Genomic DNA, 25,712 nt, shown 5'->3' on the forward strand with positions numbered 1-25,712 from the left:
TCACTACTTGCTGGCTCATAGCAGCCAAGCTGTCCCATCAAATACACACTAGCTGCCCTCACACACATGCAAAACAATCAAACAGATGCTCCCCCTCGATGGCATGAACCAAGTTCCTTCTATTTATAAGCAGCCGCCCAACAGACCCACTCGGTTCTGTAACTTGCAGCTCTCCGCAAGCTGTACCAGAATAGAGATGTGTTCGTACTTTCCAGTCACCCAGATTGCCACTTCAGAAAGAGAGTGATAGACAAATAGGCTGCAATCCGTTTAGAACATTTCCCCATGTTTAACTTCCAAATTTGAGAGTCTTAAGCACGGTTGCCAGAGCAAGTTTTTCTAAATGCAGTTTTTTTTCCCCCTTGGTCTCTTTGTAAATGGTAACCGAATATTTCCCCCCTACTGTTTCTTTTCAGAGGCCAAGAGTTTTTTTCACTCCTAGTCTGCAATACCCTGCCTGGGCTGTCGCCCAAGTGGCTTTCACACCTAAAGTGAGAAAGAATTAAGTGCTTCTGCAATTCAGAAATGGTTCTGTCTGCCTGGGAGCTGCAAAGCTCTCTTGACTGAACTATTCCTTTTAGACTCCGAAGCTAAGAGTATGAAGGAACCCACAACGGTGCCAGGAAAGAAGCGAACGAAAGGAGTCCAGTCTGTGATCTTTCTATCCGGAGCTCTTGGAAAGGGGGCGGGGTGTGGCTCACGGCTGACCACTGGTTTTCACTCAGTATGTCAAGTGCAACCTCTCTTACTTGGATCTTTCCCTATATTACACAGAATGAATGTGTAAGCTGTTTGCTGATGTTATTTTCATATTAATTAATTAAAACTGTCCCCAATTCACCGTTGTGCTTGAATAATGGGAGAGGAAATGGGTTAACACTTGCCTTCAATTATTCTCATCCAGAGGTGTCTCTTTACATCTCAGACGTGTATTTTGTCCTACTATCTGTGAAAACAGATCTCAGACAAAGCAAGCTTACCAAAGGTCAGAAATGGTTCAATAGATATCCTTAAACATCTAACTGTCTTGCTATTTTTATAGGTTAAGTTCTGCTATGTGGAATGGTTCCCGTACATAGTGTAGACATTGTTTAAGGCCCGCCCTTCAGCCTGTGAGTGACAGGCTGGGCTGCTGCTCTCGGGTCTCTGCAGGCCTGAAAGACACCATAAATCATGGTTTCTGTTATCACGTTTTCCTTTTTTTAAATGAACTGGAAAATTTCAACCATTGTTTCCTTTTGGTGTTTGTCCCTAGGTAACTTCAAAGCAAGGTTAACAATGTCTTTCACAGGCAATTTAAGAGATTGGACCGGGAACAGTGGGTATACTAAAAACTGGTTAAAAAGTAGAGCGATCTCTATTTGAAAAGGCTGAGAAAAGGGACTGTCCTGAAAATCACAGGGCAGTCAGTCTGTTTTCATACCTGGAAAATACTAGAACAAATCATCGAAAAAAAAATCAATTTGCAAACAGCCATAGGATCACAGAATACCAGGTAATAATCAACACTGCTTTGTGAAGAACAGTCTTGTCAGAACATCTAATTTCCTTTTAAAACAGAGTGACAGGCCCGCTAGATCAGAGGGATGGAGTAGATATCACTGAGCTTGAATTTTACAAAGCTCTTGATTCTCTCTTCAATGCAGTGCTCATCAGCGGGTGACTTGAGAGCAGGTGAACTCTGAGGAGATAGATTTCAAAAAGGCACAGTTCTCATGTGTCTGCGCTGACTTGACAGGTAGGCCCTGGGGAGGAGGAGACTTAGTTTAGCCTTCCGATGGGAATGAGTAGTTCCTTAGGCCTCTTAGAAGCCTATTGGCATCAAACAGAGTCCTAGCACATACTACATGCTCATTAAAGCAAAGAACAGGGAAGTAGTGGCTGAGAACATTGTCACTACTCTATAATGAATGGCAGAGCAGAGACCCAGCATTGGAGGAGAAACATGTCCCTCCTTTCTGAAGAGTCAACTCCCCAGGGACCTGAAACTACATTAGGTAAAGGCTCCACATTGTCTGCCGTAGATTTAGTTACAGATTATTTTGAGTGGTTTCATACATATGCAAATACAATGGCATACCATTTATGTCAGATTAGAAAGAAGCTATACAAGTTCAAGCTTTATAAATGCAAGAGGAACGTCCTATGAAATGCTGGTTAAGTCAAAGGCAGGCCACACAAACCCTTAAGACATCTTGGACTGAAACTTTAAAGAAAGGCTCAGTGACACAAAGGACCCTGTGTTTTGTAGGCAGGGCTTGACAATGCGCTCTGGTAGTATTCATCAGTATGATTCTTTGCTGTGAGATGTTGGCTTAGCCTTTATTAGGCTTCCCCAGTAGATACACTGGTTCTCCTAAATCTTAGAGTTGAAATCAGAAAGAACATGCATGCACACACAACACCACCAGAATGTGTGCTTGTTTCGGTAGCTAAATACTAATAGGCACCTGCCCCAGTGTCAGCCATATTGCAGAAAGGTGAAAAATAATAGCCCCTGCCCTCTATTCTCATGCAGGTGAGTGTACCCAGGAAAGCTCCTGATCACAGCTTCAGTGACATGTCTGCCAAGACCTTTTCTTATGGCAGTGCTTTCAGTCACCCCTGCCTAACTGTGGTCTACCCCATGCTTATTATTTACACATTTTAGACACGAGTTTCATTTAGCAACTGGCTAATCAGGTTGGGGGAAGGGAATCAAGTGTTTTGCTACAGCCTACTCTTCCAGCTTGTCCGAGTGACACCCTCGTTTTTTGTCACCACACAGGCTCCTCTCAGTTCCTCTGAAGTGGGCACCTGAGCCGAGACTGGAGCAGCGCCATCACAGCGTACTTACATCGGTGGCTGCCGTAGCCGTTTTATCTTGCCACAACAAAATATCTGAGGTCAAGCAATTTATACAGAGTCCAAGTTTACTTGTCTTGTGGGTCTAGGGCTGGGGAATCTACAAGCACAATGCTAGCATTTGAACAGTAACAGGTAAGGGCTTCTTCTGTAGCATAACATGGGGGAGGGCATCACACGGCAAGACAAAGCCAGCTGCTAACTCAAATCTCTTGTCCTATTATAAAGCCACCGAGGCCAACATAGGGATCACACCCTTATGATTTCAGCTTGTCCCAAGTACTTTTCAAAGGCCCCACTCTCAGAGCTCTTTATAGCATGCATTTGTTTACTATTGCTCCTGGGGATGGATATTATCACTCCTTAGGGAGCTCCTAAGGTTCCACACATGCTAGGTGTTCTGCAACTGAGATGCACCACCCACCTCTTGTCACTTTTTATTTTTAGACAAGATTCCACTAAAGTGTTCACTCACACTCTAGTCCAGGTAGGTCTTGAACTTGTGACTGGATCTTCTGGCTTCTGTTCTTCCGAATAGATGAAATTTAAGGCTAACAGCAAGAAGTCTGGTTCTCCAAATGTCATTCACATAGGAATCGGGGTTAGGCATTTGATGAAGGAGCTTTCTGGAGAGTACATGCAACCTGAATAGTAGCCCTCGCATCCAACCTTCCACCTCCACTGTCTTTTGTATGGAGTTGTTTCTGAGTTAGAACTGAGAGAAGTTGTGAGTAACTTCTCTTTTGCTGATACTGTTCACTAAAGTAATATTTCCCACCATGAGGATGAGCAGAGTTCCAAGAAAGCAGGAGACAGAAAAAAATGGGATGAGATTAGTAGTATTCAAGCCTCTATTTCAATTGTTCCAGACAACAACTCGTACTCTTTTAGCTTAGTTCTCCAAACTCTATAACCCCAGGCTCTTAACTGTTATTATTTAAAGCTAGGTTCCAGTTTTTTAAACAAAAAAAATTTCTTTTTCTAAAAATCTTTGGCTTGGCAGATATGGGGTCACACACCTTTGATTCTAGCTTCCAGAGAAAGAGGTAGGAGGAACTCTATGAGTTGTAAGCCAACTAGGACTGCATAAACCTTCTCAAATAAGACTGTTTCAAAAAAGCAGACAAACTAAACCAAGCTAGCAAACAAAAGCCCACCTTTGACCATACCCTCAAACACATCAAGACAAAGAAAAAACATATTGTTCCATCAAAGTTCGTGGAGATTCGTGAGACTGGAACACCTTCCAAAAAGTTTTGCAGAGTTTTACCCATTTTAACTCTCATCTATAGTCCTGAAAATGTCTAATACTCATTCCTTTTAACAGTGAAAACATTTTTCCCTAGTTTCTTGAAATGTGTGTGAAAGAATTCTCATTTTGCTTCCCCTTGAAACCTTTCCCAGTTCTCCTTTGGTGCATTTTTCCTATTGTTTTGAAAATCTATTTACATATAAAATATTTAACATCTTTTATTGCATATTGCAAATGATTCACATAATTTTGTTATTTGCTTGGTTCCTATGCCCTTTACAAGAACAAATTAGAGGTTGAATTAATAATCACATCTATTCCTGACTTTTAATATGTACTAACATTCCATTTAGGGACTTCTTGAAAGCTTTAATATTCACTAATTCTTAAATATCATTAAGTAATTTAATCAGCACAAAATCGACATTTTAAAGCTTTTTTTTTTAACCATTGAAAATCCCTAGATTTCATCTCTTTTCCTACCCTTTTGAGGAAAAGTGATGCAGCCGCCATTGAGCTGATTCCTTTGTCTCAGAGGGAAAACTCAGGGCAAGCAAGCTTGCTGTCTGGTCTTGAGATCTTTTCTTTGAGATTCTTTCTTCTTTCTAGAAGTTCAACTTTCTTGGCCCTTCCTTTTCTCCGTTATGAGTGCAGTGTGTAGCATCCTTTGTGAGTGATACAACCAGGAGACTCCCAAGAAGTTAAAGTTATATGACCGTTAAGGAGAAAGTCAAGAGTAAGCATGACTAAAACTTGACAAGCAAACCTGAAAGCCATTACTGGTTTAACGATTTGATGGAAAGCCAAAAACAACTAGGTTAGTGATTGCTGTTACTATTGGAGCAAGATACTGATGAGGCCTGAGTTTCCTGGAAGCTAAACAATTTCATTACATCACTTCCACTTTAAGACAGCAATATTCTCTCGGTTTCTATGCAGTGAGATGTCCACTGTCCACATCACATTTAGCACTATTTTAAACTATGCTCCTATCAGAAAAACTGGCTAAGCTCTGCTCACAGTATTCAATGAATGGTTTTTCCAGCCCCAAGTTCCAAACTCTTGCATATCTCTCGAAAACAAACCAAACAAACCCACCAAAATGACAATGCTCATCCAGAAGTTGGCTTTTCCTCTCCAGCTGTGCTGTCCCTGAATAATTCCACTTGCCTTGGCAGCAACTTCTCTTTTTGTTAACTTTTTTCTGTTGTTGTGATAAAATACCATGACCAAAAGCAACTTAATAAAGATTTTTAGTTCACCATTCAACAGGGAGAGTCCACAAAGCATGCAGCACAGGATTGGTGACTGCACCCATTAGCAATTCTGTGCATTTGATTAGACATGAAGACATGACATGATGTTTCTTTAAAAGTTAGATTGAAAATCAAACTTTCTTTTTAAACTTTAAAAAAAAATTTTGTCATAGTTGTCAACCTGTGTCACTACCATACTTTACACACCACCTTTTTAAAAAATTGGATATTTTATGTATTTACATTTCAATTACCCCTTTCCCCCTTCTCCCATACCCCTTCACCTCCACCTATTCTATGAAGATGCTCCCACTCCTACTCAACACCCTGATATTCCCGTACACTGGGGAACCAAGCCTTCACAGGACCAGGGCTTCTCCTCCTATTGATGCCAGACCATGCCTTCCTCTGCTACATATGCAGCTGGAGTCATGGGTCCCTCCATATGTACTCTTTGATTGGTGGTCCTCCAGAGCTCAGGGGGATCTTGTTGGTTGATATTGTTGTTCTTTGGGGTCCCAGTGCTCAGTCTGATGGTTTGCTGCAAGTATCCTCATCTGTATCAGTAGGGCTCTAGCACAGTCTCTCAGGAGACATCCATATCGGGCTCCTGTCAGCAAGCACTTCTTGGCATCAGCAATCATGTCTGGGTTTGATGGCTGCATATGGGATGGATCCCCAGTGGGGCACTCTCTGAATAACCTTTCCATCAGTCCCTGCTCCACTCTTTGTCCCTGTATTTCCTCCCTTGTCTAGTCCCTGGTTTTAGTGGGATTACTTCAAGTTTCTCTCCATTTAGTTTAATGTTAGCTACTGGTTTGTGTATATGTTGCTTTTACTATTTTTAGGTATGGACGTTGAATTCCTATCTTTCCATGACTTTTATCATGAAGAGGTGTTGAATTTTGTCAAATGCTTTCTCAGCATCTAATTAGATGATCATGTGGTATTTTTCTTTGAGTTTATATAGTGGATTATGTTGATGGATATTGAACCATCCCTGCATCTCCGGGTGATCGTGGTGAATGATCTTTTGATGTATTCTTGGATTCTGTTTGCAAGAATTTTATTGAGCATTTTTGCATTGGTATTCATGAGGGAAATTGGTCTGAAGTTCTCTTTCTCTGTCTTTGTGTTGCTTAGGTATAAGTGTAATTGTGGCTTTAAAAAACGAATTGGGTAGTGTTCCTTCTTTTTCTATTTTGTAGAATAGTGTGAAGAGTATTGGTATTAGTTCTGCTTTGAAGGTCTGATAGAATTCTGCACTAAACCCAGGTAGTCTTGGGCTTTCTTTTTGGTTGGACTTTTAGTGACTACTTATATTTCTTTAGGGATTATTGGACTGTTTAGATGGTTTATCTGATCCTGATTTAAGTTTGATACATGGTTCTATCTAGAAAATGGTCCATTTCCTCCAGATTTTCCAGTTTGGTTGAGTATAGTTTTGTTGAGTGTAGTAGGATCTGATGATTTTTTTAAATTTCCTTAGTTTCTGTTGTTATGTCTCCCTTTTCATTTCTGATTTTGTTAATTTGGATACTGTCTCTATGCCCTCTGGTTAGTTTGGCTAAGGGTTTATTTATCTTGTTGATTTTCTCAAAGAAGCAGCTCCTGGCTTCGTTGATTCTTTGTATAATTCTTTTTGTTTCTACTTGGTTGATTTCAGCCTTGAGTTTGATTATTTTCTGCTGTCTACTCCTCTTGGATGTATTTGCTTCTTTTTGTTCTAGAGCTTTCAGGTGTGCTATCCAGTTGTTAGTATATGCTCTCTAGAGTTTCTTTTTGGAGGTACTCAGAGCTATGAGTTTTTCCTCTTAGCATTCCTTTCATTATATCCCATAAATTTGTGTATGTTGTTCCTTCATTTTTATTAAATTCTAAAAAGTCTTTAATTTCATTCTTTCTTTCTTCCTTCCTTGACCAAGTTATCATTGATTAGAGCATTGTACAGCTTCCATGTTTGTTTGTCTGTTTGTTTGCTTTTGTTGTCATTGTTATTAAAACCAGCCTTAGGCCATGGATATCTGATAGGATGCATGGGATTATTTTAATCTTCTTGTGTCCTTTGAGGCATGTTTTGTGACTGATTATATTGGTCATTTTGGGAGAAGGTACTATGAGGTGCTGAGAAAAGGGTATATTCTTTTGTTTTAGGATGAAATGCTCTGTAGATATGCTAAATTCATTTGGTTCCTAACATGTTTCACTGTGTCTCTGTTTAATTTTATTTCCATGATCTGTCCATTGATGAGAGTGAGGTGTTTAAGTCTCCACTATTATTGTGTATGGTGCAATGTATGCTTTTGAGTTTTATTAAAAAAATTTTTTATGAATGTGAGTGCCCTTTAATTTGGAGCATAGATGTTCAGAATTGACAGTTCTTCTTGGTAGATTTTTTCTTTGATGAATATGAAGAGTCCTTTATATTTTTTGATAACTTTTGGTTGTAAGTCAATTTTATCTGATTTTAGAATGGCTACTCTATAGTTTGTTTCTTAGGACCATTTGCTTGGAAACATTTTCCCCAGCCTTTTACTCTGAGGTAGTGTCTGTCTTTGTCACTGAGGTATGTTTCCTGTATGCAGCAAAATGCTGGATCCTATTTATGTATCCAGTCTATGTCTTTTTATCGGGGAATTGAGTCCATTGATATTAGGAAATATTAAAAAAATATAGTGATTGTTGTTTCTTGTTTTTTTTTCTTTTGTTGTTAAATGTTTGTGTGGCTTTCTTCTTTTGGGTTTATTGAAAAAAGGTTAATTTCTTGCTTTTTCTAGGGTGTAATTTCCCTTCTTGTGTCAGAGTTTTCCATTTATTATCCTTTGTAGGGTGGATTTGTAGAAAGATATTGTGTAAATTTGGTTTTGTCATAGAATATCTTGGTTTCTCCATCTATGTTAATTGAGAGTTTTCCTGGATATAGTAACCTGGGCTAGCTTTTGTGTTCTCTTAGGGTCTGTATGACATCAGTCCAGGATCTTTTAGCTTTCATAGTCTCTGTTGAGAAGTCTGGTGTAATTCTGATAGCTCTGCCTTTATATGTTACTTGAACTTTTCCTCTTACTGCTTTTAATATTCTTTCTTTGTTTTGTGCATTTGGTGTTTTCATTAACAGGAGGAATTTCTTTTCTTGTCTAATCTAGTTGGAGTTCTATAGGCTTCTTGCATGTTCATAGGCATCTCTTTCTTTAGGTTAGGGAAGTTTTCTTCTATAATTTTGTTGAAGATATTTACTGGCCGTTTAAGTTGGGAATCTTTGCTCTTTACCTATTATCCTTAGGTTTGATCTTCTCATTGTATCTTGGATTTCCTAGATGTTTTGGATTAAGAGCTTTTTGTGTTTTGCATTTTCTTTGATTGTTATATCAATGATTTCTATGGTATCTTCTGCCCCTCAGATTCTCTCTTCTATCTCTTGTATTCTGTTGGTAAGGCTTGTGTTTGACTCCTGATCTCTTTCCTAAGTTTTCTATCTCCAGGGTTGTCTCCCTTTGTGATTTCTTTATTGTTTCTATTTCCATTTTTAGATCCTGAATGGTTTTTCTCAATTCCTTCCTTATTTAGTTGTATTTTCCTATACCTCTTTAAGGGATTTTTGTGTTTCCTCTTTAAGGGTTTCTACTTGCTTACCTGTGTTGTCTTGTATTTCTTTAAGGGAGTTATTTATGTCCTTCGTAAAGTCCTCTATTGTCATCATGAGATGTTATTTTAAATCCAAATCTTGCTTTTCTGGTGTGTTGGGGTATCCAGTACTTGCTGTGGTGGAAGAACTGGGTTCCAATGATGCCATGTAGTCTTGGTTTCTGTTGCTTAGGTTCTTAGGCTTGCCTCTTGTCATCTGGTTATCTCTGATATTAGTTGGTCATGCTGTCTCTGACCGGAGCTTGTCCCTCTTGTGGGTCTGTAAGTCTGTGATCTTAGGAATGAGAGCACTCCTGGAAAACTAGCTCTCTCCACCAGGCTTTGGTCTGGAGGGCTGTGGGACAGCCTTAGCTGTGGGCGCACATGGAGACTGTAAGGATCCTATCCCAGGTTGCTCGGCAGTTCCTGTGCTGTGTGTACTCCTGGAAGGTCCCTCTTTTGACAGTTAGTGGATTGAAAGTAGGGTTTCACCTGTGGGCTTAGGAGTGAGAGCACTTCTAGGAGACCAACTCTCTTCGGGCAGGTTTTTCAGTCCGGAGGTCTGCGGGACAGGCGTAGCTCTGGGTGCAGATGGAGACCAGAAAAACACTGCAACAGGAGTCAAATAGTTACTAGAACAAATATCTGCTGAAGATGCTGTCTTATCTAACAGCTGGAGAGGAATAGCTAAATCAGGGAAAAAGGGAACATTTACTACTGGCTGACATTTCAGTCATTGGCATATGGTTATCGCCAAAGGGAAAGTAAGACTAGCCATGGGCCAGCATTCAGTTCTGGATGTGACACCTTCCTGGATTTGGCAGAATTTATTTCAGAAAACATTTTCCAGGAGCCACTGAGGAACAGGAGTTTAGGTTTGTGATAATCCTAAAAGATGATGCCTAATTCTCCTCTTGGGAGCCGATTCTGCATTTATCTAAACAGCCTACATCTTGTACTAGCCTTGCTGTCCTCACAGGAAAACAATTTAGATAGGAATTGAGTTGGTTCAGTTCTGGGATGACATGTTAACTAAAACCACAAAGTTATCTCTGCATTGCTGAAGAGTTTCTTTTTTAGTGGCAAAGAAAATGAGCTGGCTTTATTTAACACAAGTGTGGGATGCTAAGCTCTAAGGGAGCATAAACTTGAACCACAGGTAAAAACACCCCTGGGCAACCAGAATAGCGGCTTTCAGGTCTGCAAATAACCATGTCCTTTGCCTTGAAGCCCACCAATTCTCTGAAAGTAGGACCTCTGTTATCTCAGAAACATTCTAATGTGACTCAAACAATTCTGTGTGTTAACTGTCATGGTGGCCCTTCTATGAGCTCATGAATCAAAGCCCAAAAAAGTCATCAAAAGTTCCAGGGTGACCCATTTCTCAAATAAGAGTACTGGACACGTTACAAAGTGCAAAAACATCCCCAAAACAGAAACTAAAACCAACCAAAACAACAACAAACCAGAACAGAAGAAAACACATTATTTATCAAGACTAATATAAACTTTTTAAAAGAAAATCTACCACATTTTGAAATTTGGATGAGAAAAACAACAAAAACAAAACAAAATACACATTTTTCTACTAGAAAATTTGAAACTTTTGATGCCATGTATTTTTAAATGTCTTCATCAATATGAAAGTATATGACTTTTAACAATAGTACCTGCCTATATATAGGCTTAGTCATGTATTTTGGCTTTAGTTATAGGCCATCAAACCTTTCAGAGTGAAGACAGTGTCTGTGGTAAAACCCAGACTTCATTTAAAAGAAATATTCTAGTAGCCCTATTGGTCACTGAGGCACATAGACGAAAGCAGAAAGGCTATAGTTCTTTTCCAGGCAAGCTTCTATTATTTCCTCTTGATCATGGCACTTAACCTTAGTACATCTGGTACCTCCTTAGCAAAATAGTCTAAAATCCCTTCTCTTCAACTCCAAATTAAATATTGAAGGGTCACTGGAAGTTTTTCATGGTTGGGGACAAAAGTGACCAGTTCTGGAGCTATAGGTTTCTAGTCAGTGCACACCCCATTTTGTAGACACAGTTGGGTGTCCTGTCCAGAACAGTCCTGTGCTTGCCTATAGAATGCTATACTGGCTGGTAGGCAACCTAAGATGCTACATCCTGTCTGTCTTCCTGGTTTGGTTTTGTTTGAGGCAGGGTTTCTCATGTAGCCTAGTCTGGTCTCGAAGCTCATGTTAGTTGATATGGGATTGGACTCCTGAGGGTCCCACTTCAACCTCTAAGTGCTGATTACAGGTGTGTGCCATCATGTCTGGATCATCTCTTAAAAGACCTAAAGCATTCTATGCCCTTAAATACTTGTAGGCCTAATGATTTAAAAGCTGTTTGAGACCCTATTCCTTCATCTCACAGGATTGGAACAGAGACAGGAACGAGGGAAGTAAAACATCCTCAGTTGATGGGCATCGTGGCAGCTCAGTGCTTATCACTAGTACTGAAAAGAATAACATTACAGACGCATGGCACAAAATCTGATAGCTGTTTCTTTGGTTTTCTGCCAAGGGGACACTTCCAATGTCTTTTAAAGGGAATTAAAGGCAGGGGACAATTCAGTTCAGATTTTTTGTTGTTGTTGTTTTGTTTTTTGTTTTTGTTTTGTCAAAGGTCACACTTTGGTTCTTCAGGAAGCAAATGGCAATTTTATGGAAATTTTAATGTCAGAGAGCATTTCGCTCCTGGCAAAGGCGTAGCTGCCTGAGGTGAAAGGTACAACAAACCACTCCCATCTAAAACAAGACTTCAAAACATTAAAGAACCCTCCAGAAGCCAAAGCAACCCATATGCCTCATCTCTTTTTCCTAGGCAGTACGTGCTCAGGTCAGGAACTTCAGAGCTTCACCCATGTAATAGGGTGTAATAAAGCACAAGTAACAAGACCCTTCGGTCCTCGTTGTTTTTGAAGATTCTGGGTGTAGAACCCAAAAACACAACATGTTGTGAGATGGAAATGGTACAGAGTCCCAAGAAGCCCAGGTGGAGTGGGTTAATAGCTCCCACTTAAAGCTGAGGTTGCACAAAAACCAGTGTCTGCTGAGCTCAGACCATGTCAGACTACTCACACTCCATGGTAAAGAAAAGGTGATCTGACATAGGCGCCCACCCTCTGGGGGCTGTAGCAAAATCCGTTCACTGCTGACCACCCAAGCCTCCACTAACACTCACGGTGGAACTATGTACACGGCATCAAAGGGCATTGCTTACAATAGAGATTGCTTACAACCAAGGTCCAGCAAGTACCTCAAACTTCCTGTACTCAGGAATGTTCTTGTTCTCACAAACCATGGTGCCCAAAAATTGTCATGGAGAGGGATTGACTATCACTAAGGAAACCATAACTAATTTTCCTGACCAAGCCATAAAAATGGAAATCAGATTTCATTAACATGACTGCTTAGAAGAAGCATGAAAGCTGCTAACATGTGATTGATATTTAACCATAAGCTTGAACAGCTGATTTCAATGAATCTCCAGAGCTTTGCTTTTGGGGAGGGGCTGCACTTCAGTCACAGCTGCTGCACCTGGCTTCTCCTTATTAAGTTAAACTCTACTGGAATTGAAGTATTTTCAGTCCTTCAAGTTATGGGAAGTTATAACCTCTGGGACAATTTTAGGGTTGCAGGACACTAGCTTTGGCATCTCTCTTTGTTCCTTGCTTCCTGAGGGCATCTCTTCTGGTCCATGTTCTAGTAGCCTATGATGAGGCAAGTCCGTGCATCACAAGTCTCTCATGATGGATTCCTAATGAGTCCTTCTAGAACCTCAAGGCCTCCCAGGAGGAAAAATAATTAATCCTAGCTCGATTGTGGCCAAGAGTTTCCTAGGAGATACCAGAACATTTAACTTGCGTTGGGGTCACAGCACAGGAACTATAAAAACATCTGCGATTGATCAAAGGAATTTTCAAGTTGTATGACTTGGGTGACAGAGCAATTCGCAAATAGGAGGGGAGTGGAACTGACGCCTCTTCCCATTCCTGCTCCAGTTCTGCTGAACAAAGGGTGATTCTGGACTCAACTGCAAACCAGGAAAACTGTGGTTTTGAGTCAGCTAGTCTCCAAACTCACACTAGAGTTTTGGTAAATAGTCTTTCCCTTCTAGTCCTTTCAGAACTACACCATTTCCTCTCTCCTTGCTGGGCCTACTGTGAAATCAAAAAGGGCCCCTGTGCTCTAGAGTGCTCTAGACTAAGCACTAGTACTCTAGACTAAGGTCAGTCCTGTGGGAATTGTCTGCAGGCAACTACGAAAGTGCCAGCTGAGAATTCTGTAGCTTAGAAAGGCAAGTCCTGCTGTCCTGTAAAGTCCTGAGATGTACAAAATTCTATCACCCACACTACTCCTATTGTCAAACACGCAGTCAAAAGGAAACAGACATTGCAGCTTAACAGGGAAGAGTTCAACACTGTTTGAACACTCTCATAAGACCCTCTGTGCTGTATTCAGGCTATTGAAAAAAAGTCATTTCCACTGCCAATTTATAATGTTAGCACCTCCAAAATGAATAAATGTAATTAGCTTGTTAGAACAGACAGCTGTTGGCACTGTTCTATGGCAAATCCCTCCCCCCACCTCCCCCAGAAGAACCTGAGACATGGCAGGACCCAGGTCACCCCTGAAACTCCTCTGGAATGTAGCTGAATTAACACCCTTTTTTTGGACTGATTTTTGTAATTGCTCATTCAAGGATGGACAATGAATCTCAGGACTAATTTTCTTACTACTGCCAGAAATCAATCAACAAATACCCTAGTCAGTTTTCAGTACAGCACCAGGGCAGGAAGGTCCACCAAGGCACCCAAAAAGTAACCAATCCTCCTGGCTGATGTTCAGACCACTTCTCAGGTTGGTTGGCCTGGGCACCACCTCTGTCCAGAACGCCATCCTTTGTTCTTGGTTGTCAGGGATTTTGTGATTGTGTGACGTAATTTGAAGGTGGAGTTTCATTCCCAGCACTTCTAAGTGTGACATGCACATATGACATCCCAGGTATATCACCCCAAGAAACCGTTTGGCCAAGTATCAACCCAAAGTGAGGTGTGCAGCTTTGAAATCTTGAGGTCTGTCACTTTGCGCCAGATCCCCCCGAGTGTTAGGAAGGTCCCATGGCTCCTTTGACCTGACTCTTCTATTTACTGTTTCTACAGCTAGCACACTACTCTGTCCTCCCATTTTAACTAAATTTTCCCTTGCTTTGGGGAGATGCATCATCATTGTTCTTCAGATTCTGCAAGCACCACACACACAGCAGAATTTATGGTAAAAGCAACAACTGAGTCTCAGTAATCACCTCTCATTTTCCTTCTTTTCAGTGATACCAGGTCATTAGCATTCGCCATGCCACAAAGCCATAATCTCAGCCCCTTAAAATTACCTTTATAGTTCAACAATTGTGGCCTAACTTCTGCACACATTAGGACAGGCCTCCAATTTATGCCCTCTATTCCCAATTTGGCAGTGGATTTACTCTGGAATATCACCCACAGTCTCTCTAGCTTTTAGAACTGACTCCCAAGCTGGTAGTATTATTTAGGGGAGGCAGTGGAACTTTTAGGAGTCCTAGCAGTAAGAAGTTGCTAGAAGGCACTAGGGAAGGGTCTTTGGAGGCTATAATGTCCCTGTGCTTCCCGGTTAGCCCCATGTGATTAAGTCTCTGTCACCATGCCTTTTTTGCTGGGCTGAGACATCTCTGCAACTGTGAAAACAGCAACTGAACAAACGACCTCCCCCCACCCCCCAAAAAGAACCCTACTCCCTTAAACTGATTCCACCAGGTATTTTTGTCACAGAGATAAGCATGCTCCTATAAGCCCCATACTGGGGAAGGGATAAGCTCTCAACATTATTTAGAGATATTAATTGCCACAGTCTGCTTGTAAAGCCAGTTCTCTGTGACTTTCTGGCTAACCCCACCAGACTTGGAAGTTGTTTTCTCATGTGCAGACTTGTTTTTCCTTCTGACTTTCTTCTATGGTTGTCTGAACCATACGGACAAGTAAATAACTCGTTAGTATTACTAATGAGTAATAGAAGAGAAGCTCGAGGCCCTCTATATATCCGTCATTCTTCCTTCCTTCCTCACCCAACAAAAACAGCGTCACCCCGCCTAGCGTTGTCCTCTGTGGATGGCCACTTATTATCTAAGAAATATTTTAGTTCTCAGCAGCTTCAATGGATTTGCATAGCATCCTGCAATGCAGCCAGCTTATGGCGTCTCACTGGACTTGCTGCTTTGGTCTACATGGGTGAACAGCACTGGAATCCACTCACTTAGTACTGGGTCTCCTGTGGCTGATCACTGCAGATTACCTTGGTGTTCCCAAATCCTGTCCCACAAATTGGGATTCCTTTAAGCTCTTCCTTGCCTGAGTCTTTTAAAACAAAAACAAAACAAAACAAAAAAAACAAAACAAAAAAAAAAAAAAAAAAAAAAAAAACGAAAAACACTAGCACAAGATGCTTCCAGAAACTTGTGAGTCTTGGAAAGGCCAAACCCCAACACTTGGCAATGGTCCAATCTGCCAAATTCTGAATGCTGTGTCAGCTCGAGAGCATTCACGACAGTGAGAAACATTACAGAAACCTGTGAGGTCCAATATAATAGCTGTTAGCTCCTGTGGGGCTATGGAGCACTTGAAATTTAGTCCGTGTTACTGGCAAAGACTTCTGATATTAATTAGTTCCAAGAGTTAAGTTTAAATAGCTGTAGGTGGCTAGTGTTCCAGAATGACAGTATACATCTAAATGGTTCAAATTTGAGTTTTCAACAGCTTCTAGATGGAAGACTTTCAACAAAATGAGGGGCTCAGGAAACATCAACTACTTGCCTTCTATAACTTTGATCATGCTTACTGGGTTATCTCAAAAAGAAAAAAAAAGTAACAATTCAAAGCCCATAGTACTTAAAAATCTGACGAATATAACTAATGATTTTAATATAGGGAATGGCATAGACAAAGAAATTAGTAAAAATAATTAGAAAATAAGTATTCTAGAAGTTATTTATGTTTAATGCTTAAAAGTCTGAATGCACAAACAATCTACCATCATAGAAGTACTGGTGGCCAATACAATGCGTTAGAACTATGTACAATGCACAGTTTAGTATCAAAATCTTTCTACACTGTAGAGTTTTATGAAACTGTTAATGACATCAAACACTAAGCACTTAAGACACCATTTTTTTTTTGCTACCACACAAAGAACGTCAATGACAGTCCATTTCAACTTGCAGCATCCACCCATTTCTAGTATGAAATTAAGTGATTTTTCTACTTATACAATAAAGTTTATCTACACAGTTCTTGATTTTGATCCATAGCAGCAAAGGCACTGTACATCAGCAGATCCACAGACTTAAAAGATCTTTTTAAAGCATTCAAACAAAAAAATAATAATAAAAAAGGAGTCACATGTTATAGTTTAACAGCAACAACAACAACATAAAAGATAACACAATGTTTCTGGCACAATGGCACAGCCTGTGTCCATTTCAGGGACATCCAACTAAGACATGGAAAGAACCAGAGGTAAATAAAGCAAGTCATCATCTCAGGAGAGTCTCTTCTTTGTGACTTTCAGAGGGTGGGCTCTGCAAACCCTCCTCTGCTGGCCTTTGTGTATGTGTGTGTGAAAGACTTGCTTTGCACAGCGGTAGGCAAGCAGTGCTCCCGTACCTGCAGCTCCTACAGAGCATGCCACAAAACAGCCTGCCATGTCTCACAGCATCACAACTGCCCAGAGACACACAGCTCCCTCTGCCAGTAAATTTGGCAAAAATATTAGAAGAAATTAAGTTCTCTCTTTGAGGCCCAATTTTTTTTAATCTGTCTATAATACAATAAAAAAAGAATTAAAAACATTACAAAGATACTTGTCAACAAGTAAAAAAGAAAAACATTAATTATTTTTGTTGAATGTAATCTAAAGTTATAGACATATTGGTTAAAGTTGCCCAAATAGACTCAAAGGAATAGTACTTGGCCTGTTATATTCTACTTGTTCAAACAGCCAAATTTCCAAATGTTTTTTAATATAAGTAGAAAACAAAACAAAACAACCTCATAACAACACAGCAACATATTGCTTCCATGTGTAATTATACATTTCACATCTCTATACAGTCAATAGTCTACATTTAGTGACATTTAAATCAGTTATTTTAAACCTTCCTTTCCCCTCCCTTACCAAAAGGGAGAGTGGAGCATCAAATACAATGCACCTTCATTATCAATGCAGGAGCGGACAGCTTTATTTAGTCAGTCATTGTTAGAAAGCCTTCTTTAAACAAAATAAATATATTACAGATATAATACATAATTAAAGATTCCATTCACTGTTAGGTATTCCATGTTCTTCCAAGTCAATAGCTGAAGATTTGGTATCACAGGTTCTTAATGAGTATTCACAATTCAATAGCAAGGAGGACGTGGGGCTATGGAAGGGGATTAAACTCCACAACTGCAATGAGTATTGGAAATCCTTGGTTTTAGAATGGGAGAGGGGTGAACAGAAAAGTACAACAGCGCAAAGTGCTATGAGGAGGAGTCCAGTTTGCACGAAGATTTGTCCTTAATAAATAACTTCATAAACCGTAGCTTTCTTGTCCCCAGAGCCAGTGACAATGTACTTGTCATCCACAGAGATGTCACAGCTAAGCACCGATGAGGATTCTTTGGACTAGGGAAGAAGCATATCAAGAATGTCACATACAGGAACTAAGAAGCAGGACTGCTGGGTGCAGAGCAGATACACAGTCAAAGTGCTCCACAGAGCATCCAGAAGAAACCATGCAGATACAGGGCAGTGCCAACTTTCCTAGACATGGCAGTACTAGATCATCCCTAGTATAGGCTAATGATTCTTGTCCTAAGGCATCAAAGAGAAAAGTAACTTAATGGTCAGAGTACCCTGCTAATGAGGCAAGACCCTGTTCTTTACATTTTACTCCTGGGGCTGGAAAGAGCTCACTGGATAAGAGTACTGAATTCTCTTCTAGAGAACATGGGTTCAATCCCCAGATCCCACATGGCAGTTTACGACTGTTTATAATGCCAGTTCTAGGGGTCTTCTTTCCTTGAGTACCAGGTATGAAACATCTTGCAGACATACAGACAATAAAGTAAAAGGAAAACAAAACAAATAAATAAAACCCCTCTATTCTCTAGAAAGTAGAGTAGGACATTCAAGAAATGAGAAGACTTCAACTGCCACTGATAGGTGGCCTGGATCTCTGTGGTGCCACAGAGCTGCAAGTACAGCACAGGTCTAACAATGGCAGACGCTAGTAAACATAGCCACCACTACTAGCATAAAACATACATGTAAGAGGAGTTCAGTATTTGGAAAAAGAAACACATTCCACTAAAGAGGAGTAGGGGTGACACAGGGATGAGGGAAGATTGCACACACAAGGTTTAAACGAGTACCGGAAGAATACTTGGAACATCTGAAACTATAAATGTAAGACGAGTACCTAATACACTGCATATCTAACTTTTTTATTGTAACTCTTAATAAAATACCCATGCCAGCATATACCTAAGATACAATACTTGTATTTAATAAAAAAATACCCAGTCTCATGGTTTTTTTTCTTTCAGTTTATATACCTACAAGGTTACAAAATCCCCAGTATTAAAATATAAGCTTCAGCCAGGCATGGTGGTGCATGCCTTTAATCCCAGCACTTGGAGGCAGTGGCAGGCAGATCTCTGTGGGTTCCAGTCCAGCCAGAAGGAACCTTGTGTTATATAAAGAAAGAAAGGGGAGAAGGGAGGTAGAAGTTCATGACAATGACATCAGCTACTTTGACATGCCAAAAACCTTATGCGGTGGTCTATTTTGGATCCACACAATTAATTGGCTCTATGATGACTTGTCATTTTGTTAAGGGACCTGACAGTTTGTTATATTAGTCTGAAACATGAAACAAAAGATAAGAACATTCTAACTACAAATTAAAATCAAAAGTCATTAACTCAACTTTAAAATTCACACAAATCTGTTTTTAAAAAAAGAACTGGAGAGATTTTATGTGCATGTCTGTTTGTGCCATGTCTAAATCTGGTGTTTTTTCAGATAATTTCCAAAACTATACAAAATTCTATTGTGCCACTAAGAAGTTTATAAAATTAATCCAGTTTGACTAGACTTTTCTAGCAAATTTTTGGGAAAAAGAACTGATAAAAAGAAAGCGAATAAAAGAATTGGAAAAGAAAAGAACTGATACCACTCATGAAGTTATTTACACAAAATGCTCAAAATTTAAAACAGAAAATGTAAGCATAAACACAAAAATGCCACAGAAGACCTAAAAGCCCTAGTTGAAATATAAGAGGATTGCGTCATGGGTAATTCAGGATCAGCTGTGACAGTAAGGTCAGAAATCTCAGCAAACGACCCTTGGGCAACTAATCCTCCTCCCTGCTTCAGGCAGGGTCTTGCTCTGCCTGACAGAAATGGTGTCAGGGGCCCCAACATAATTTCAAAGCACTTAAACAAGTTCACCACTCATAGGATTCTCGGAAATGACACGGCTAAAGCCGGCAGGCAGCACACGCCGCTGACCATCAGCAAGCAAAGCGTTACCTGGAAGATGCTGGCCCCATAAGGTGTCCTCCAAGCATTCAGAAGGTTGTCCTTTCCAGTGCTTACAAACCATTTGCCTACAGGAAGAGGGTATTGTGTTACTTTGTCATTTGCTTCATAGAGTGTTGAATTAATTCGTTCCACTGATAACTAATAAGACTATCTTTTCACTTCAGAAGTAAAGCCCACCCACCTTCTGGATTTCATGAGTCATTGATTGTTGTGATAAGAAATAAAGTAGATTAAAACCAAGAATTTACATAGCTTGCTAGGAAAGCATGCTTGGTTAAGTAAATTACATAGTTGTGAAGAGAGACACATTAACAAAATAAAAGACTCAGTTTGGAATGAGTCAACAGAAGAACCAAACAATCATTCTAGATGACAGAAACTAGAATGGGGAGGGGGGGAGGAGCTTGCTTACCACAGTGGGCAAACTTGAGTGACAGAACACAGCTCTCATGAAGATGCAACTGGTATTTGTCTGGCTTGGTGACATGCAACACTTCCACATTGCTATTCTCCATCCCCACTGCAAGCCACTCTCCAGTAGGGCAATAGCCCAAAGAAAAGATCTGGAATTAAAACAAATGATGGTCACTGAAGAGGACAAGGTCCTATTAACCAGGAGGTTTGCTCTTAGATATAGAGGAAACCAACAAAATTCAAAAACTACAGAAAGAACCGAGTCTAGGCGATGATCTCCAAGAGACCCACATTCAAGTCCAGCATGTTTCCTTACAGCAGGTCACATTACCCACACAGTGCACACCTGAGAGGTGAAGTCGTGTTGCTGCAGTTGCCGCCCTTCACGCAGGTCCCAGGACCTCACAGTGTTGTCCAAACCACCTGTCCAGAGCTTGGTGCCATCATTAGAAATGTCAATACAGCTGGCTCCGTCTGTGTGCCCCTGGAATTGCCTGAAAATGAAAAATGGAGGGGAAGCCCTTGAAAAGTTAAATTTTTATTTGAATTAAATTAAGAACGTTTTGCTGATCAAATTTGGTGCCGAGTTTATCTACAGCTCTCATTTGGTTTATGCTAATTACTCAATAATAACAAAGCATATCACGTATCTGTACCGGCTGTGCAGTGGGGAAAGGCCACTGTTACAAGAAACGTCTAATGGAAATACACACTCTGTGTGATCTACTGCTAGGGACACTTCTGGTAAAATGTATATGAGACATGAAGCAAAGAGTTCAAAGTGGGTCCTCATTTCACAGTTGAAAATGATCTTGAGTATCTTAAGTTTACTCTAACGCCACAAGAACAAATATTTTGCTTTTGGAATTGCCGCCCTTCAAAGTAAGAGTGCAAATGGCTCTTCTCTTCCCATACACACCCCTGCCTCACAGCTCAAGTTCCCAATCTTCTCACACCCTTTTCCAAATCATACTGTTTGTTATTTCTATAACCCTGCTGTCCACTTGCCCTTAACTATGAGAACAGAAAGTTTAGGCCATATGAACAGAAGCAGCAAACCACCAGGACTGGGCCCTTGGCAAGAGGCATATAACCACTGCTGTAGTTACGACCCATGCATCGCCTAAACTGTAACCATACACTGTGGCTTTTCACCAAGGAGCTAGGGGTGATGATGGGGGTTAGCAGGCAGAGTTAACAAATTACAGACATCTAATGAGCCCCTGAGCTCCTGACAACATTCATTATGTAAAAATGACCTTCACTTCATAGTGTGTGTGTGTGTATAATGAAATAAGATATAGTGCAGAAGCGAGATATAAAATTGGTTATTATATCTAAAATGCATCTAGTTCATAACATTTTTTAGAAAGTAGCTGCATTCTACCCAGACAGTCAGAGAAAAAACACACACACACACACACACACACACACACACACACACACACACACACACACACACACACACACAGTAAGGCAGATCCACACAGAGCCACGAGCACCATGTGGTAAATTAGCTCTCTCTTTCAACACAAAAGTAGATTCAGCTGACCTACCTCACCAGAGTCTGGTTGTGCAGATCCCACACTGCGATGTTGCCATCGCTGCAGCATGAGAAGCAGACCTTGGAGTCGGGGCTGATGGCCAGAGCATAGCAGGCAGGGGCTGAGGACGTCAGCTCTGCCTTTATGCGTGGGGTTGGAGCTGCCAGGTCCCAGATGGACAGTGTACTGGCTTCCCCTCCAACAATTAAGGTGCGGCCATCAGGGAGCAATCTGCAGGAGCGGATGTAGTTATCCCTGTTCTATGGAGACAAGAGTCATTGTGAAATTACTCTGAGGGAAAGAAAACAGCACTGACATGAGAGCAGAACCCATAAAGTCCTGTGTTCCCTTCTGGTTTAATGAGCCATGCACACTTATGACAATGATGAAGTAGATTAGTGCTACAAAATTACATGAAATTAAGGAAATATTTAAAATTGATCTACAAAATTTAGTACCAAGATATTTAATCTTAATTAGCACCCAAATGCAAAGATCTAGCTCCACTCCCACCACCAAATTAAACAACTGTGGCTGTAATCTGAGCACGCAGATCCATATGGTCTATGCACACACCACTGCAGTTCTCCATACTCTGAAGCCCTGGCATACTCCGTGCTGAGGACAGAGGGTATTGGTATTAAAGCCACATCAGTTAGTCACTTGGCAGTTAGCTCTTTCGGCCCAGCCTTGCTATGTGTGACTAACAGGCATTATGAGTTCAATGAAGTGCCAACAACAGATAGTAAGACAGGAAAAGAAACTGTCTCCCCTGTTCATGAGTTTGTGGAAATTTTAGGTATACTTAATTAAGTTAGATTAAGTGATGCAGTAAAAGATGCTTCTGATATAAGGGAAGAAAAGTAGGCTTCAATTTCCTGTGTGACCAAAGACAAATGGTAACACACCAGTTAAGAGCTTGGTAGCCACATGAGTAGTTGAACTTCAGAAAGTTCTCAGGTATGTGCGTAGAAACAATGGATGGAACTCTTATAATTTTGAACCAAGTGACAGGGTGAATGCAGATTGTACAGGTAGATATAACACACATAAAGAACTGATCACTCTGAGAGAAAAACCCCACTTATTCCCTTAGCACTGCTATGATTTTCTCACAATCAGGGTCTTTGTCACTTGCTCACTTACCAGACAGTCCAGCTGAGAGACTGGGCTTTTGTTGCCAGGGTGGCTGATGTCCCAGACCTTTACACAGCCCTTGCCACCTGTGTACACGTGTCGTGTGGGGTTGCTGATGGTCACTGCACACACTACTTCCCCATGGTTAAGGGTGTTGATCTGTCGGGCATGTCGGGGGATTCCCGGTCCAATGAGCGCATCAGGGGGAAAGGGGACAGGCTGCATCTGACCATCGGCACTAACGTGAAAGGAGTATGCTCTAGAGTACAGGAAGGAGAAATAGCAGAACAACATAGAGCATTAGCTTTTGCTTGTTTTCTTTTAGATCAGGGTCTTATGTGTGCATGGCTGTTCTCAAATTCACTATATAGTGGAGGGTGGCCCCGGATATCTGACCTGTCTAACCCTACTTATCATGTCTGGTTTAAGCAGTGATGAATATCAAACCCAGGTTTCATGCATACTAGAAACACACTCTATCTACTAAACTACCTTACTTGAAAATATATTAAATTGTCCAATATAACAAGACAGAGAAAACCCTTTCAGTGCCACTTGAGATGTGCATAAACAAACAAACAAAAAGTAAAAAACATCAAATACTCTGGTACAACACAATAACATTAACTTTCAAGACATGGTGCTAGGTCTATAACCAAATACCAATTGGTTGTTTAATAGCTATGTGACATCAGTAGTTACCGAGCCTCTTTGAATGCAATTCTATTCTAACTTCAAAAAGAAAGGACGAGTCTATAGTTTCCAGACAACTAAGTAGGATAGCTAATGTCATATGTATGGTTGTATGTATGTATGTATGTATGTATGTATGTATGTATGAATGAATGCATATGAGACCTATTTTCTTCACCTAAATCTTCATTGCTTTGTATTTTTCTGTAGTTCCATGGCCTATAACAGATTTTACCTATAGATGGATTCAGTCCAATCAAATTGAGTTATTAATAGAGATCAGTAAGCTAAAATTATAAAGCCCTGAAGAATTCAGATTCTGTGGTAAACAACACTGAAAGGGCAGATGTAAGAAAATGGTTTTAAAACATTGATTAGACTCAAAAATCACAAATTCTAAAAGATACGAAAGTAATGGGACTTGAAAAGTGTCCTGTCCTGTCTGACAGCCCAAGGCCCACCTTATTGTATACAGCACTTCCATTTCCAGTTCACAGCCTTAAAAACATATAGTGTGAAAATATTAAATTGGACCTGAAGTCATCATTAAAGATTCTACTTTTAATAGACAACTGTTTACGTTAGCAAGGGCACACATAGTGAGGCTTCTGGGATGCAGATCAACTTTAGGAGAAAACAGATCCCAATAGCAGGTGGGAAGGAGCTACGGTTTTCTTGGGAGCTCTTAGGGACTGAACCATAGCCCTTTTTGAGAAATATGTACCATACCAAAAAAAAAACAAAAACAAACAAAAAAAAAACCCACATTTATGGGTGTATGAAAAATAGGAGCTTGGACTAACTCAGGCACAGGATCAGAATCAAAGCTGAGATAGTGTGGTGGTTTGAATGAGAAACACCACCCCAGGTTGTCAAGTACTTGACTATTTTTGTTATCCAGCCAGCCGGTGGTGCTACTTAGGGAGTTTTAGGTAGTGCATTCTTGCTGGAAGAAGTATGAAGGGCTTCGAAATTAAACTCCTCCAGCCACTACAGCTTTCTCTCTGCTTCTTACATGCATTTGAAGACTATGCTGTTAGTTACCTGCTGCAGCCACTACACCAGCCTCTTGCTGCTTCCCCACTGTGACAGACTCTTAGCCCTTTAGAGTCATAAGCCAAAATAAACCCTTCTTCCACAAGTTACTGTTAGTCTCAGTGTTTTATCAAAGCAACAGAAAAGTAACTGGAACTGATAGTTTTTTCTTACTGAAAAAGTCTAAGCTTCTGGGTCCTGCTAAGACTGAACCCCCAGTGAACTAGATTGTTGGGGGAGGCGGCAAGGGGGAGGATGGGGAGGGAACACCCATAAAGAAGGGAGGGGAGGGGATGTTTGCCCGGAAACCGGGAAAGGGAATAACACTAAATGTATATAAGAAATACTCAAGTTAATTAAAAAAAAAAAAAAAAGTCTAAGCTTACAAAAAGTAAGTCCAGCATTGTGGGCATACCACAGCTTTTGAGGGAAGGTTGGGAGGCTGAGAAGGAAGAGACAGATGGTATTTCCTGAGTCAAATAAAGTGGACTTGGAGCCACACCAATGTGTGACCTGAACAGCGTGAACTATGAAGACTGGTGGGAATGCTGGGAGCAGGAGTTGTAATCACAGGACCTGGCTTGTAAAGTCAGCTAAGACTATACTGGATAGGACGTTTGATTGTGGACACAACATCTGGGGTGATGAGAGCTTTGAATGTAAGTGACTGAAACTGAGTAAGACAGATTTTCACTAGAGATGATCCTGGAAACAGAAAAACCACCAGGGGCTTCACTTAGAGTAGACACTAGTCACACTCTAAGTCTCGTGTCTGATCTTTAAGGGAAATACCATCAAGGTAGAAGATAGGGTGGATTCAAGAAGCAGAGGTCTGAAAGAAGCATGGTTTTCACAGAAGCCAGAAATCTAACTCATCAAGAAACTGCAAAGGAAAGCACTTGAAACACCATTGGACTGGTGGTGGCCTGCAGGTTTTGAGTAGTCCACTTTTCCGGGGGACAGGGGGATGTGCAGAGGAAATGTTGACTGCAGGGAAGCCAGGTTCTAGTTCAGGCTTGTAAAGAAAGCTGGCACTCTGAGGATGGCCGAGAAGGCTAACTGATGTAGCAATCAAGGGGTCACAAAGACTAGGTCTTATAGAAAGGAAAGGAAGGTTAGTCTAAGCTCAGATACTGTTATACTTTTTTTTTTCCTTTTTGGTTTTTCAAGACTGGATTTTGCTGTGTAGCTCTGGATGTCCTGGCTGTTTGTGAATTCAGTGATTTATCTGCCTCTGCCTCCTGAATCCTGAGATTTAAAGGTGTGCACAACTAATACCCTGCTA

At 40.6% G+C, this 25,712-nt stretch overlaps 1 protein-coding gene across 3 annotated transcripts in view; it reads right to left on the minus strand.

Moving 5' to 3' along the window:
* Positions 1–15,991: 15,991 nt before the first annotated feature.
* Positions 15,992–25,712, minus strand: part of Tle4 (TLE family member 4, transcriptional corepressor) — a 133,688-nt gene continuing 123,967 nt past the window's right edge. For all 3 annotated transcript variants that reach the window (XM_032891677.1, XM_032891679.1, XM_032891678.1), the window contains 6 exons: positions 22,709–22,958; positions 21,575–21,822; positions 20,365–20,512; positions 20,017–20,167; positions 19,593–19,669; positions 15,992–17,681 (listed from right to left, as the gene is read on the minus strand). In XM_032891677.1, coding sequence (XP_032747568.1) covers positions 17,574–17,681; positions 19,593–19,669; positions 20,017–20,167; positions 20,365–20,512; positions 21,575–21,822; positions 22,709–22,958 — 982 coding nt within the window. In that variant the 3' untranslated portion in view covers positions 15,992–17,573. The remainder of the gene's footprint in view (positions 17,682–19,592; positions 19,670–20,016; positions 20,168–20,364; positions 20,513–21,574; positions 21,823–22,708; positions 22,959–25,712) is intronic.

This window comes from Rattus rattus, chromosome 2 (genome assembly GCF_011064425.1).
Source record: "Rattus rattus isolate New Zealand chromosome 2, Rrattus_CSIRO_v1, whole genome shotgun sequence".
Lineage (NCBI taxonomy): Eukaryota > Metazoa > Chordata > Mammalia > Rodentia > Muridae > Rattus > Rattus rattus.